The sequence below is a fragment of the Gigantopelta aegis genome, chromosome 8 (assembly GCF_016097555.1).
Source record: "Gigantopelta aegis isolate Gae_Host chromosome 8, Gae_host_genome, whole genome shotgun sequence".
Classification (NCBI taxonomy): domain Eukaryota; kingdom Metazoa; phylum Mollusca; class Gastropoda; order Neomphalida; family Peltospiridae; genus Gigantopelta; species Gigantopelta aegis.
This window is the reverse complement of record NC_054706.1, coordinates 7,642,199-7,659,661: the sequence shown is the minus strand read 5'-3', so window position 1 is coordinate 7,659,661 and position 17,463 is coordinate 7,642,199. Positions and strand designations below refer to the sequence as shown.

The following is a 17,463-nucleotide window of genomic DNA, read 5'->3' as shown; positions in this document are numbered from 1 at the left end:
CCACTAGAGAACACTCATTTATTAATCATCGGCTATACCGGATGTCAAGTATTTAATACACTCTGACATATAGTCTTGGAGGAAACCACTAGAGAACACTCATTTGTTAATCATCGGCTATACCGGATGTCAAGTATTTAATACACTCTGACATATAGTCTTGGAGGAAACCACTAGAGAACACTCATTTGTTAATCATCGGCTATACCGGATGTCAAGTATTTAATACACTCTGACATATAGTCTTGGAGGAAACCACTAGAGAACACTCATTTGTTAATCATCGGCTATACCGGATGTCAAGTATTTAATACACTCTGACATATAGTCTTGGAGGAAACCACTAGAGAACACTCATTTGTTAATCATCGGCTATACCGGATGTCAAGTATTTAATACACTCTGACATATAGTCTTGGAGGAAACCACTAGAGAACACTCATTTGTTAATCATCGGCTATACCGGATGTCAAGTATTTAATACACTCTGACATATAGTCTTGGAGGAAACCACTAGAGAACACTCATTTGTTAATCATCGGCTATACCGGATGTCAAGTATTTAATACACTCTGACATATAGTCTTGGAGGAAACCACTAGAGAACACTCATTTGTTAATCATCGGCTATACCGGATGTCAAGTATTTAATACACTCTGACATATAGTCTTGGAGGAAACCACTAGAGAACACTCATTTATTAATCATCGGCTATACCGGATGTCAAGTATTTAATACACTCTGACATATAGTCTTGGAGGAAACCACTAGAGAACACTCATTTGTTAATCATCGGCTATACCGGATGTCAAGTATTTAATACACTCTGACATATAGTCTTGGAGGAAATCACTAGAGAACACTCATTTATTAATCATCGGCTATACCGGATGTCAAGTATTTAATACACTCTGACATATAGTCTTGGAGGAAACCACTAGAGAACACTCATTTGTTAATCATCGGCTATACCGGATGTCAAGTATTTAATACACTCTGACATACAGTCTTGGAGGAAACCACTAGAGAACACTCATTTGTTAATCATCGGCTATACCGGATGTCAAGTATTTAATACACTCTGACATATAGTCTTGGAGGAAACCACTAGAGAACACTCATTTGTTAATCATCGGCTATACCGGATGTCAAGTATTTAATACACTCTGACATATAGTCTTGGAGGAAACCACTAGAGAACACTCATTTGTTAATCATCGGCTATACCGGATGTCAAGTATTTAATACACTCTGACACACAGTCTTGGAGGAAACCCATTACACTTTTCCATTAGCAGCTAAGGATCTTTTATATCGAGTTTCCCACAAACAGGACATCACATACCACGATTTTAAATATACTAGTTATGGGCACTGATTAAGACAGGGGAAAAACCCCATCAAAGAATGAGTCAACTGAGGCAGCTTGACCCTATGATCTAAAAACCTCAGGTCTACCAAATGAGCTCAATCCCAGCACCACACAATGGGATGAACGTGTTTTGTTGTGATAACCTAACGAAGGTGTTCTTGCACATACAGCAGGTCTAAAAGATGTTAAATTTAAAAAAGGAAACGTAGATGGAAGCTAAAATCACATGAATAAAACCTTGCTGTTTCTGACAAGGAAAGGAAATGTTTTATTTAACGATGCACTCAACACATTTTATTTATGGTTATATGGTGTTGGACATATGGTTATGGACCACACAGATATTGAGAGGAAACCCACTGTCGACACTTCATGGGCTACTCTTTTCGATTAGCAGCAAGGGATCTTTTATATGCACCATCCCACAACAGACAGAATAGCACCTACCACAGCCTTTGATATATCAGTCGTGGTGCACTGGCTGGACCGAGACAGTAGCCCAATGGGTCCACCGACGGTGTCTCTGACAAATGTACTGAGTATCTCAAGCGTGTTTTTAACTATAGAACCCTCTAAAGAACAAGAATTCTGCTGAGGTACATCATGTCAGGGCTAACTCCGGGTGGTCAGAACATTTATCACCCAATTTTTTTCGCCAAATTAAAATAGAATTTGCCAATTGTCCTTAAAATTTGCAATCTGCAAATTTGACAAGTGGCAGAGCTAGCCCTGTATGTCTGTCAATGGTAGGTCACAGTGACCTAGTTATGGTACGTGACACACTGCTAGCCCTGTATGTCTGTCAACGGTAGGTCACAGTGACCTAGTTATGGTACGTGACACACTGCTAGCCCTGTATGTCTGTCAACGGTAGGTCACAGTGACCTAGTTATGGTACGTGACACACTGCTAGCCCTGTATGTCTGTCAACGGTAGGTCACAGTGACCTAGTTATGGTACGTGACACACTGCTAGCCCTGTATGTCTGTCAACGGTAGGTCACAGTGACCTAGTTATGGTACGTGACACACTGCTAGCCCTGTATGTCTGTCAACGGTAGGTCACAGTGACCTAGTTATGGTACGTGACACACTGCTAGCCCTGTATGTCTGTCAACGGTAGGTCACAGTGACCTAGTTATGGTAGGTGACACACTGCTAGCCCTGTATGTCTGTCAACGGTAGGTCACAGTGACCTAGTTATGGTAGGTGACACACTGCTAGCCCTGTATGTCTGTCAACGGTAGGTCACAGTGACCTAGTTATGGTACGTGACACACTGCTAGCCCTGTATGTCTGTCAACGGTAGGTCACAGTGACCTAGTTATGGTACGTGACACACTGCTAGCCCTGTATGTCTGTCAACGGTAGGTCACAGTGACCTAGTTATGGTACGTGACACACCGCTAGCCCTGTATGTCTGTCAACGGTAGGTCACAGTGACCTAGTTATGGTACGTGACACACCGCTAGCCCTGTATGTCTGTCAACGGTAGGTCACAGTGACCTAGTTATGGTACGTGACACACCGCTAGCCCTGTATGTCTGTCAACGGTAGGTCACAGTGACCTAGTTATGGTACGTGACACACCGCTAGCCCTGTATGTCTGTCAACGGTAGGTCACAGTGACCTAGTTATGTTACGTGACACACTGCCAGCCCTGTATGTTTGTCAACGGTAGGTCACAGTGACCTAGTTATGGTACGTGACACACCGCCAGCCCTGTATGTCTGTCAACGGTAGGTCACAGTGACCTAGTTATGGTACGTGACACACCGCCAGCCCTGTATGTCTGTCAACGGTAGGTCACAGTGACCTAGTTATGGTACGTGACACACCGCTAGCCCTGTATGTCTGTCAACGGTAGGTCACAGTGACCTAGTTATGGTACGTGACACACCGCTAGCCCTGTATGTCTGTCAACGGTAGGTCACAGTGACCTAGTTATGGTACGTGACACACCGCTAGCCCTGTATGTCTGTCAACGGTAGGTCACAGTGACCTAGTTATGGTACGTGACACACCGCTAGCCCTGTATGTCTGTCAACGGTAGGTCACAGTGACCTAGTTATGGTACGTGACACACTGCTAGCCCTGTATGTCTGTCAACGGTAGGTCACAGTGACCTAGTTATGGTACGTGACACACTGCTAGCCCAAATTGAACATGCATACAAGGTTTGATGATCCTATATGAATTGATAAGAAAGACATGCTCCGGAAACTTTACAGATGGACATACGGAAAAACGCTAAAGGTAATAACAACACAACACAGTTCGTACGATATCTACTTAATTCTTTGACCCTCTCTGAAAAGATTTTCAAGAATTTTTCTACTATCATCAACATTTTACAAGTTAATAATATTACAGTGTTTTTAAACACATTACCAGTCTCTTTTTGTTATTTTAAATAACTTTAAATGAAAAACATATTAATATCCTCAAGCGTTCACTTTTCATGAGGCTAAGCATACATGCAATGGTTACTAATCACTCCGACAAAAATAAAAAATAAAGCAAAAAACTATTACCTAATTTTTATTCAAAAACTTTCTATGACCCAACAAAATATTCCACAACTTTCCAGTAATTCCCTGACCAGTATGAACCACATACAAGTTGGATGTAAGAGTTACCTCAAGCCAGAGTTTCTTCGACTCAGGATTAAACCGGAGTCCTCTCTGCATCAGACTGCGAGCGTTGTCGGGACTGATGTTTTCCTCAAACTCCCATTTAGCAGCCAGAATCCACAACTCTTTGAACACAAACAAAAACTATAACTTAGCTATCAGTGATACAAAACAGAAAATTAATATGGACTCTGAGTGTATTGCTAAAGCAATAACATGTCCCCTAACAGGCCCAAATATTTTTGGTATCTCCTAAGTCCAAGGGCCATAACCATGCCAAAAATAGGTATATAGCCTTGAAATTCAAACTTTAATTATAACGGTACATAATAAAGCAATAAACAAAATTTCAGACCAATATCTTGAGGCATTCCGATTTTTTCCCTCAGAAAACAAAGTTTTGAATCTCCTACGTTCAAGGACCATAACTCTGTCAAAAATGGGTAAATTGCCATGAAAGTCAAACTTGATCTGTAACAGAACATGATAAAACTATACCAAAAAATCAGTCCAAGACATTGTGATATAACTATCCAGAAAACAATATTTGGATCAGATGAATGGACAGACAGAAGGATGGAGATGGACCTTGAGGGGACTAATAAAGAAAAGTATGGAGGAGAGGGGGGCTAGATGCGTGTTTAACTTATTGTACCAGGTATCTTCATTCTTACAATAAAGAAAGTGTTTGTCCAAGTAAAGCACTTAAACACAGAATGAAAATATTTTTTTCTGCTTTTCAATCATGAGGCAGAAAGTCAAGGACTTTTTAAGATTTGGAACAAACCCAGTCTTGATCTCTGTATCCACAAGAACTGGAACTTTAACATAATATAGAGACACACTAACTTATTTTTTTACATTCAGTATAATTAATGATATGTTGTTGAGACCATGGTAGCAGGGTTACCTAGACCAGTGGTCTACTCAATGATATGTTGTAGAGACAGTCGTAGCAAGGTTACCTAGACCAGTGGTCTACTCAACGATATGTTGTAGAGACAGTCGTAGCAAGGTTACCTAGACCAGTGGTCTACTCAACGATATGTTGTAGAGACAGTCGTAGCAAGGTTACCTAGACCAGTGGTCTACTCAACGATATGTTGTAGAGACAGTTGTAGCAAGGTTACCTAGACCAGGTCTACTCAACGATATGTTGTCGAGACAGTTGTAGCAAGGTCACCTAGACCAGTGGTCTACTCAACGATATGTTGTCGAGACAGTGGTAGCAAGGTCACCTAGACCAGTGGTCTACTCAACGATATGTTGTAGAGACAGTGGTAGCAAGGATACCTAGACCAGTGGTCTACTCAACGATATGTTGTCGAGACAGTGGTAGCAAGGTTACCTAGACCAGTGGTCTACTCAACGATATGTTGTCGAGACAGTGGTAGCAAGGTCACCTAGACCCGTGGTCTACTCAATGATATGTTGTTCATACTGTGGTAGCAAGGTTACCTAGACCCGTGGTCTATTCAATATCTTGTAGAGACAGTGGTAGCAAGGTTACCTAGACCCGTGGTCTACTCAATGATATGTTGTTCATACTGTGGTAGCAAGGTTACCTAGACCCGTGGTCTACTCAATATCTTGTAGAGACAGTGGTAGCAAGGTCACCTAGACCTGTGGTCTACTCAATGATATGTTGTTCATACTGCGGCAGCAAGGTCACCTAGACAAGTGGTCTACTCAATATGTTGTTGATACTGTAGTAGCAAGGTCACCTAGACCCGTGGTCTACTCAATATCTTGTAGAGACAGTGGTAGCAAGGTTACCTAGACCCGTGGTCTATTCAATATCTTGTAGAGACAGTGGTAGCAAGGTCACCTAGACCCGTGGTCTACTCAATATCTTGTAGAGACAGTGGTAGCAAGGTTACCTAGACCTGTGGTCTACTCAATATCTTGTAGAGACAGTGGTAGCAAGGTTACCTAGACCTGTGGTCTACTCAATATCTTGTAGAGACAGTGGTAGCAAGGTTACCTAGACCCGTGGTCTATTCAATATCTTGTAGAGACAGTGGTAGCAAGGTCACCTAGACCCGTGGTCTATTCAATATCTTGTTGAGACAGTGGTAGCAAGGTCACCTAGACCCGTGGTCTACTCAATATCTTGTAGAGACAGTGGTAGCAAGGTTACCTAGACCTGTGGTCTACTCAATATCTTGTAGAGACAGTGGTAGCAAGGTTACCTAGACCCGTGGTCTACTCAATATCTTGTAGAGACAGTGGTAGCAAGGTTACCTAGACCTGTGGTCTACTCAATATCTTGTAGAGACAGTGGTAGCAAGGTTACCTAGACCTGTGGTCTACTCAATATCTTGTAGAGACAGTGGTAGCAAGGTTACCTAGACCTGTGGTCTACTCAATATCTTGTAGAGACAGTGGTAGCAAGGTTACCTAGACCTGTGGTCTACTCAATATCTTGTAGAGACAGTGGTAGCAAGGTTACCTAGACCTGTGGTCTACTCAATATCTTGTAGAGACAGTGGTAGCAAGGTTACCTAGACCCGTGGTCTACTCAATATCTTGTAGAGACAGTGGTAGCAAGGTCACCTAGACATATGGTCTACTCAATGATATGTTGTTCATACGCAGCAGCAAGGTCACCTAGACCAGTGGTCTACTCAATATGTTGTTGATACTGTAGTAGCAAGGTCACCTAGACCAGTGGTCTACTCAATATGTTGTTGAGAATGTGGTAGAAAACAAACCTGACTTCTTGTTGTGAACTTGTAGCATTCTTGTAAACAGCCGACTAACAGTGGCCTTTTCATTCTGTAAAAACAAAAAAGTCTTACAATTTGAAATTAACCCTTTCCTTTTCTGAAAGGAATCTAATGAAAAACAACTTTTAAAGTTAAAGCAGCTGATACTACTGTGTCTAGTTACTAAACAGTGTAAAATATGTCTGGTTATTACAGCTTTTTTTTACCATTGCCATGACTTTCAACGTTTAACTTAAATTATTTATTTTGGCAAATCTAATGCGTGTCTTGTTGTCCTGGTGTTTGTAGTAGTTCAAAATACAGTTTATACAAAACAGACATGGTATTATCTCGAAAAGCAGAATCACATGCTTTAATGCTTTTGTCTGAACCATAATAGAAGCAAGAAATGACAAAATGGGTAATGGAATATTTTTTTAACCATAATAGGTTTGGGTAATGTTATGTTCATGTTTTTCTTGTCTTTACACATTCATATATTGAAACAGACTTTAATATTTTAAAATTAAGAAAAAAAAATACAAAAATAGAACACCTACCCCAGCTTTGGCAAATTGGATGTGAGATAACCAAAGTTTGACATCATACTAAAAGGATAAAATATTCACATAAACAGTGTATGTATTTAACATTGTAAAACATTCACATAAACATTGTAATATATTTAACATTGTAAAACATTTGCATATATTTAACATTGTAAAATATTTGCATAAACAGTGTATGTATATTTTAACATTGTAAAACATTTGCATAAACAGTGTATGTATTTAGCATTGTAAAACATTCACATAAACAGTGTATGTATATTTAACATTGTAAAAAAATTGTATAAACAGTGTATGAATTTAACATTGTAAAACATTCACATAAACAGTTTATGTATTTAACATTGTAAAGCAACCACAACCACCCCAGCAGTCATTATCTTTACAGACAAATTAAAATTTGCAAAACCTATAACCGATCCAAGGACACAAGCACTGTTTTTTCAACCTTTAATACACTTATCTAAAAGAATGGTAGCAGCTATGCAAGACAAATTGATTGATTACATGCATATTTGATTTGGAGATGTTACAATTTTATGTGTCAAATATGGTCTCAAAGTGAAAAAATTAAGTAAGTACTGCACATAAGTTACTCTTTTATTTTCATCATGTTCTGAACACTTATCAATGGAAGAAGACCGGTAGGAAAAGGAACAAAATAAATTGAGAAAATAAGGTTTGAACTGCAGTGCAAAAATCAAATCAGTCCACTTTATCTTCTGAGGCAGCCAAAATGAAAGATATTAGATTCTGTTTTTGATATATATAAATGATATTGTAAGTGATATCACCTCAAATATATGACTGTTTGCTGATGATACTTAACTTTATATAACTGTTGAAAATCCTAATGCATGTTGTAAAATTTTAAACACAGATTTAGAGTGTCTTAATAGATGGGCAAAAAAATTGTTAGTAAAATTTAGTCTTAATATGTTTCAATGACTTTCAGTCGTAAAAATGTAAACACTGATAATCCTAGGTTATTCTTAGACAATGTTCAGATATCTGAGGTTGAGGTTCATAAACATTTGGGTTTAACGTTTCAAAAATCTGGAGAATGGGACTGTCATATAAAAGATATTGTGGATAAGGCTGGTAAAATGATAAATTGTCTTCGTTCATTCAAATTTAGATTATCTAGAAAGGCATTAGAAAAAATATACAGATCATTTATTCTTCCCATATTTAACTATGCAGATATAATTTGGGACAACTGTACTATATATCAGGCAAACACCCTTGAAAATCTCCAATTAGATGCTCTCCGTACAATTTGTGGTGCTGTTAGAGGAACATCTCACCAATTGTTATATAGAGAAACCGGTTTCATACCTTTACTAGAAAGAAGGAAGTGACATAAACTCTGTATGATATATAAACTTTCAAATAACATGTTACCAACTTTTTTAACTTTACAACTACCTCGCTCTGCTGCAGAATGTAATGAATACTACATGCGTAATGCTTTACAAATGAACAAACACGACCCTGCTGTTCCATCTTATTTCTATGAAGGTGATAGATGGCAACAGATTCTACATAGCCGACTCCGTTTGGGTACCAGTGATTTGTATGGTCACAAATTTGTACGACATGTAACAGATACCTCTTCTTGTACTTGTGGCCATCCAGTTGAAGATGCAGAATTTTTTTTATGTTTTTGCCCAATATATGCTGCAGCTCGCAATACCCATTTACTGAACTACTATAATCTCAAGTGTCATACTTTCATATTTAAGTGTCCAAGATAATATCTCTATATTTAAATCTGTTCAGAATTTTCTTATTAATAGTAAGCGTTTCGAGATCAATTAACCATTTAACCATTCTAACTGTTTGCTATTTATTCTTTGTTTCTTCTACACCTTCCTCTCTTCTATTCCCCCAACTATTCGTGTTATCTTTATTGTAATATTGTTTCTAGCCATCTTGATGTATAACATGTATATTTGTTAAATGTAGGGAGAGGCCTTAATATAGGCACTTGCCTGTTGGCCAATCCCAAATTTGATTTGCTAATAAATATTGTTTACACCAAAGATGTTAGAAATTTTAACACATACCTGGAATCTATTGCACACCAGCTGAAAGAGTGAAATAAAATACTTTACATTACATACAATAATTAATTGATAACTCAGGTATCATAATAAATAGATTTAGCAGGATATTTCACTTTTGTTATACATATTAATGCCTGAAAACTGACGGTAGGGTTTGGGGGATTCAAATGAAACCCCTAAAATTATCAGAATCTTGTTCCATTTCAAGGTCTAAGATACGCACCCATGTTATTAAAACTGCACCCAAGTGTGAAATAACCCCTCGTCTTACATGCATATATAAAGAAAGGTTAAACACGAGTCCACAGACTTGATCCACTTGCAAAAATCACAAAATCCCTACATGTATTTCAATATCCATGCTAGTGTAACTTTATTCTCCTAAGTAAAGCCGAAGTAAAAAAACCTCACATTACTACAAATGCTAATTTACTTGTATGTCTGCCAATTGGTTACTGACATATTGAGAAAGAAAACAAATGCACGTTACCCGAAACAACTTGTGAATTCTCTGCATAATGGAAACTTCAATTTCCAGTCTTTTGAAGGCATGGTGAAGTTTCTGAAGAACAGAAAAAGTTTATATTTATTCAATTTATCTACGTTTGTTACACAAATTAGTAACATGACAAGAGCTACAAACACTTGTACCACATTTTATTACCATTTCATGCATCTTAATTTCATTTCGTGTTTGTATTTCATTAAAGTTCAAGCATGCTGTCCTGGGAAGACACGTCAGCTCTCTGGGCCATCTGTCCAGGACAGCGGGTTGATGACTTGAGGTCATGGTTGGTGCACACTGATTACAACTGATGATCGATGATGACATCAGCTCTCAGCTCTCTGGGCTGTCTGTCCAGGACAATGGGTTGATGACTAGAGGTCATGGTTGGTGCACACTGATTACAATTGACGATAGATGATGACATCAGCTCTCTGGGCCATCTGTCCAGGACAGTGGGTTGATGACTTGAGGTCATGGTTGGTGCACACTGATTACAACTGATGATCGATGATGACATCAGCTCTCAGCTCTCTGGGCTGTCTGTCCAGGACAATGGGTTGATGACTAGAGGTCATGGTTGGTGCACACTGATTACAATTGACGATAGATGATGACATCAGCTCTCTGGGCCGTCTGTCCAGGACAGTGGGTTGATGACTAGAAGTCATGGTTGGTGCACACTGATTACAACTGACGATCGATGATGACATTTCAACCAAGTTGTTTACATATATTTTTAGGGCTAGCTCTGGGTAAGCAAAACATTTCGATAAATTGTTTATTAAACTTAAAAAATTGCAGAAATCAACAGTTATTTTCAAAAAAAAAGTCAATTATTAAAAATAATTATTTTGCCAAATTAAAATAAAATTTGTCAACTGTTTTCAAAATTAGCAATTGGCGAATTTGGAGAGTGACAAAGCTAGCCCTGACTTTGCTATTAATAAAATGTCATAACTTTCCACAACTTTTTAAAGGCATTTCCCATGACTTTTCTTTTAAAATACTGTAGGAACAGGAAAAGTTTGAAACACATTTGTCACAATATTTCCTACTTCTGCTGCACCAGCCGCCTTCATCATATAACTGTAATTCTGTCACTTATTTAAAGGATTTTCAGTTTTTCCAATCATCAACATAACATGATCTAATATCAATATTATCTTTTTACACTAACAGCCAGTCTCTTTATATGTCATTATAAATTTAGACATTAACTTTTTTTTTATATTAATTATGAATAAATTTTTATTTTTAATAACTTTCCATGATCTAACTGAAAATTCCACGATTTTCAAGCCTCAAAAATAACATAGTTAAATTCTACGACTTACATGGAGACATTTTACCACAGTATTAACTCACCCTCCACTATGGGAACTTTGTATTTCAAACATATATAATAAACATACATTCCATCATACCATGCATTAATATTACTGCAATAAACTATTTGAAACAAGTGGCGTACCTCCCTTCTGTGCTTCACCATGGCAAGGACATTGATCTCGTACTGAAAATAAAACAAAGTTAAAGTCTATTTAAAGTCTATTTTGTTTAATGATACCACAAAGCACATTGATTTGTCAATTACCAGCTACTGGATGTCAAACATTTGTCAATTACCAGCTACTGGATGTCAAACATTTGTCAATTACCAGCTACTGGATGTCAAACATTTGTCAATTACCAGCTACTGGATGTCAAACATTTGTCAATTACCAGCTACTGGATGTCAAACATTTGTCAATTACCAGCTACTGGATGTCAAACATTTGATACTTATAACATTTAGCAGGGCTTCTAGAAGTTGTATAAAATCCACTAGCCATGGTATCAGTGATTTAAAAAATGTACTAGTCATGATTAAAAATGTACTAGTCCAACTTTACTTTAAGTTAATACAATTTTACTAAATAATAGTAATAATCAGATATGCCATCTAAAGAGGGAAATAGAGCTTAAAACACTATCATTGGGGGGGGGGGGGGGGGGGGGGGGTGTTACAGGATATTGATATAAAATTTACAAAATAGACTTAATTGCAACATTTGACCCAAAAAATTCACTAGCCGTCAGGCATACCAATAGTAGTTATTTACTAGCCCAACATTGAATATCACTAGTCACAGGAATGGGGTTACCATAATCTAGAAGCCCTGCATCTAGCAATAAGTTTTTTAGGCATTTTCTTTTTACCCAGACAGAACAGCACACACCATATACCAATCCTGAGCTATTGATTGCTAGAGGAGAACAATCCAGTGAGAGATGGTATTCAATCCTACAGCTCAAGCACCTCAGGCCAGCATTCTAGTATTTCTACAGACTGTTTCACATCCAACAGCCGATGATTAATAAAACAATGTGCTCTAGTGGTGTCGTTAAACAAAACAAACTGTTTTTCTACCCACTGAGCTCGATCCTGCCCACTAACAAACACCAAGCAAAAACACAATACTGCATCAAGGAGAACCGATCACACTGGGCAAAGGAAATGCTTATTGTATGCATGTATACAACCCACAAAATCACATTTTAATTACACGAAGTATGTACTGAACTGCAGCACACGCACTCTGCTTCAAATAAAACTAACAGCACATTTAACCTCCCCTGCATGATCAAGACCAGTACAGTAGGAATAGATGAGTAGGAACGTGAACCATTTTGCAGAGTGCCTGTTAAATACAATTTATCTTAAACTGAGATGTTTCAAAATGTATCTTGTGTTGTATATATTTATTAGTTAATAAATTAAAGTATTTTATGGGGCCATTCAACAGTTATGTAACACGTTTGGGGGGAGGGGGTATCCCATAATGCATTATAGACATTACAGGTGTGGGAGGCAGGGGTTTGTGAAGAGTTAAATGTGTTTTCAAAACAAACTCTCTGTCATTGCTATTTTGTTATTTAACACATAAATACAAAGAATCAATCTAATAATATTGATCATTATTGTCGTGATAACAGAAAAAACATGGGGTGGGAGATACTGACAAGCATTACAACATTTTACTGATGGAGTTACAAAATGCTACACAGTGGGAAGGGTATAAAACCAGCCAAATTCTGAACTACACAATTGTTTATCAGACCCTATTCTATGTCCATGTTTAAAAGAAATTTAAATGTATTTTCCAACTAAACGTTATTTACAGCACACACCCATTTGCTTAGTTACGTTAAATATATCATATAACAATCAGTGTCACAATTGTTCATTTTAGTGGATGATACTTCTATAGCATTGGTATCTGGGATATCTTTGTGGAACAACCTATGAGATGTCTTTAAATACATATTCCACGTGTGGGATATCAATATATGACACCATAAATCACACATGGTGATCTCTTCAATGGTGAGTAAGAAACTTAGTATAATTACCTGAATGTATTGCAAAAAGTCTTCTTTACACTTTGTTTTTCTTCTCAGTTTGTATTCAAATGCTTGTCGCTTCTTTAAAATTTTCCTGAAAACAACAACATCTGAAGTATGAGATTATATATATAAATCAATATATGTCCCCTACCAGGTCCAATAAATTTTTATATCTCCTAAGTTCAAGAGCCATAATTCTGTTCAAAATTTGCAAATCCCTAAGAAAGTCAAACTTGATCTGTAATGCTATACAATAAAGCTAAACACAAAATTTCAGCTCAATTAATATCTTCAAGCATTGCGGAAAAAGAATCCATAAAACTATACTGGTGGTAAATATTTCAAATGTTTTATTGATGTTTTATTGAGGTTATGTCTTCAGATTAGGTCCAAATATTATGGTGACTTGAGACTTCTCACTACTGCTAATATTAACACTGCGACTTGAGCAAACATTTGGCAAAGAAAACATTAATTTTGCCAGTTAGATTAGGTCCTGCACATTTTTACATGAATTACAACTAACATTGTGACCAGAATAATGGAAATACATGGTAAAGAGTGTTCAGGCCAGCTCAGTTTGTCTTAACATCTCCATCATTTTGGCAGAATGTGAAGATTTGCTCCAGCACAGGGGCCAACTGACCTTTCTGATCCCCTCATATCCGACACATATGGTACTGCATATAAAGTATCCCCACTGCTACTGAAAAGGAACAGCCCACACAAACATGGATTCCCAAATGATGTCAACATTATCATATTTGATATTGCTTTGAACAGGATAAAATAATGTAGTCTGGACATGAAACAGTGGCCTGCTAAAAAGCAGTCCATTTTGTAGATCTAGCACCACAAAGGCTACTCTTTTCAATAAACAGCAAGGGATTTTTTTTTAATATGCACCATCTCACAAACAAAAAACTTTACACCACTGCCTTTGTGACACCAGTTGTGGAGTACTGGCTGCTAGCCTGAGTGTCTGCCATTCGAGAGCTAGTCAGACATGTGTACGGTTATGAATCATATGATCACTCTCTCAGTCAGAGATTAAGCTATAGCGAAAACACGGAATGGCTGACTACCACATGGAAGACAAAGATTCCCGCTCTAATACAACAATAATCCTATGTTTGACACTAAATACCATTACACTGATAATTTTTTAGTTCGCCGATAACAAATATTTTACATAGTAACCACTAATTACACAAACTACATGAAGAAATCTGACAGCACCCTCTTTCAATAACATTCCGATTAAATATCTGACGGGTTTCTTCCTGTAGAGTGTCATACTGTGTATTAGTGGTGAATAAGCAAAATATTTGTTATTGGTGAACTCGAAAATGATCAATGAAAAAGTATTTAGCGTCAAACATAGAATTATCATTGTATTAGAGCAGGAATCTTTGTCTATAGCCCGAGTACTCTGACAGTAAGAGAGCTAGAAAAACATTTGGACAGTTATTAACACTCTACAGTCAGAGACCAATCTATACAAATACTGACCAATCACTGTGCACCAAACGTTAGTCAAAGATTCCCGCCCTAATGTACAACAATCCTATGTTTGACGTTAAATACCTTTAAAAATTACATCAACCATTTTCTTGGTACCTGTCTAAATGTCCATCTAGCTTAGTACACAGGGCACATTATGACAATATTTTTCTTAAAAACCACACTTACTATGTCCCTCCGGACTACGTCTAGCTCTCCGACTGTCAGAGTACTTGGACTACTTTGTCTACTGTGTCAGCCATTTCATCTTTTCGCTATAGAATAATATAAAACTGAGAGAGCGACCATAACCATAAAAATGTCCACCTAGCTCGCAAACAACAGAGTACTCGGGGCTACAACCACCCCACACCTTTACTTTTACAAATGTTTTAGTAAAATAATTAACTTCGGAGTCTTTCCTATTATTATTATACAACTACACGTTGAGTAGTATTGTGTATCACGGCATCACATTAATGCTACACTCACCCACCCCTTTATAAAATGCCAGACTCGCGCCTGACAAAGTGATAGAGTAAACTCGGTAAGACTCTAACTTAGAGTCCAAGTGTTCATTCAGTGTTCTAGTTCCAAACTTCAAAGTAGAAATTCTGTAATATGACGCATTGATCAAACCTTGTTTCAGACTTTTCAAAAAGTCCAATCCTTTGCATTTGCTCCAATTCTGGAATCATTTCCTCAATACTTTGCTGAACAAATTCTGCCATGGTGCCAAAAAGTCTTGTCTAACGTTCTAATGTTACTTCAGATGTCAACAACAAAACCACGTGCTAATATCAAACGGAAGTGCAGCAATATCTTATTTTTCACATGCAAGAGTTTATGCAAGGGACGTAATAAAGATCGTTTTATTTTATTTTTGTTTCGGGTGAGGGAGGGTTAATCCTGAATACAACTGAATAAAAATTGTTTTATTTTAAACAGTACAAACATACGAGAAAATTAGTAGTAACGTATAGTGTTTTTATGTTTACTTGTTTTATTCAGATCGATGACTCAGTCGGTATAGGTTTTGTGTGTTTTATTTTTATTATCTTCCTTTCTTTTTCTAAACTATACCTGGGTGGGGGGTTTTGGGGGGTAATTCTGGCTCTTTAACTTTGCAGACGGTGATCAAACGTCTAGTAAAAATAAAAATAGTACAAAAACATGGATTTGGAATGGTATACCAATTGTTTACTGTTTTAAATCGGGATCAGCCTTAGAGCTTATTTTAATGGGTTGGGGGGTTTTGGGGGGAGGGGTTTGTTTGTTTTTTTGTTTTTTGTTGTTGTTGTTGTTGTGGCTTTTTTAAAATGAAATGGTATATTAACATTTGAGCAGTAAAAACTTTGAATAATCAATAAAAGTTAACAGATTATCCACAGTAATCGCCACTTGTATGTGAGCTGTCGGTATTCCACAATTTATCAAGTTATCCTGAAAAACACATGAGAATATCAGCACACGAGAACGAAATTAAGAAAAATATAGCCTATAATATGGTTCAGTTAGGGTTAAAATATCAAATTCAAGTGACAATAAAATAAAATCTAATCAAATTCATGAGACACGGATTTCTTCTCCCCAAAACCCTTTAAAATTAAAAAAATCTAATGAAATTAATGCATTTGAATGGAATGGGAATGAGAGCAAGCTGTTGTAGCGCACGCCTGTCCTGGGCACAAGTACCGGCCTCAGTCGGTTCTTCCGTCCAGGACAGGAAAGGGTTGGGGTGGGTGAAGGAGGGACCGCCTGCACTGGCAGGTACAAGGGAGCACCAGCAGTCCAACCGTAGCCGGTAACAGGCGGGAGGTGGCATGGTGCTATGTAATTTGGAATGTCCCGTAGGATTAAACCAAGGGAAATGAGTGCGCATTTTGATGAAGGAAGTTTGGTGCAATTTTGATGGATGTTCTAAAGAATAAATGCATTTGAAATATCTCACAGAGGTAATGTACAAACCATATGATCAAATAAAAAGGTGTTCATAGCGGGCAATCGTATATGCCCAAAACTCTAAGTGGCAGATGCATCAGGCGCCTATAAGAGCCTTTAAAGAGACATTCCTGAGTTTTCTGCAATTTCTAAGATGTTATCAACTAACAGACTTTATAACGATTGTAATTACATATCAAATATATTTTTCTGTATAAAATATTAGTGGCTGTGTATTAAACATATTTCTGATCGTTCTAATATTTGTACTATGTTAAATTTCATTTGATTTCCTAAAAAAAAATTTTTTTGACAGCCTACGTACGAAAATATTTTAGGACAAAATCCAGTTTGAGCTTCTTACAAATATTAAGACGACTAGAAACACATTGAATATACAGACACTGATATTCTAAACAAGAAAATATATTTAATATATACTCTTCAAAAAAAGAAACGCAAAAGGGTACAAATGGGTTATAACTCCGATTTTATGTTTCCTACCGGTTCATGCTTTGTGAATATAAGGTCATTGCATGTCCCAAACACATTCCCACGCTTACATTCGATAAAACGCAGCTACTGTACAATAAAGTTCCAAAATGTGAATATTCGCAAAAACGCTGCCACGTGCAAACCATGTCACCACTGCACGTGCGTTGTCTGCACGTGCAACATGAACACCGACAGTATAAAAGTGCAGGGTGTTCGCTTGCCTGGCCTCTGTATCTGGCCGACAGTTGACAATCCAGGACATGCCACGTCTCAGTGAA

The 17,463-nt window shown here is 37.5% G+C and overlaps 1 protein-coding gene across 1 annotated transcript in view; it reads right to left on the bottom strand.

The window, feature by feature from the left end:
- LOC121380069 (U3 small nucleolar RNA-associated protein 6 homolog) overlaps window positions 1–15,540 on the bottom strand; it is a 199,061-nt gene extending 183,521 nt beyond the window's left edge. The window contains exons 1-8 of the mRNA XM_041508813.1: window positions 15,389–15,540; window positions 13,253–13,337; window positions 11,331–11,372; window positions 9,842–9,913; window positions 9,352–9,372; window positions 7,274–7,321; window positions 6,720–6,783; window positions 4,012–4,130 (exon numbers count right to left, since the gene is read on the bottom strand). Of these exons, the coding sequence (XP_041364747.1) occupies window positions 4,012–4,130; window positions 6,720–6,783; window positions 7,274–7,321; window positions 9,352–9,372; window positions 9,842–9,913; window positions 11,331–11,372; window positions 13,253–13,337; window positions 15,389–15,480 (543 nt within the window). The 5' untranslated portion in view covers window positions 15,481–15,540. The remainder of the gene's footprint in view (window positions 1–4,011; window positions 4,131–6,719; window positions 6,784–7,273; window positions 7,322–9,351; window positions 9,373–9,841; window positions 9,914–11,330; window positions 11,373–13,252; window positions 13,338–15,388) is intronic.
- Between the last annotated feature and the right edge of the window lie 1,923 nt (window positions 15,541–17,463).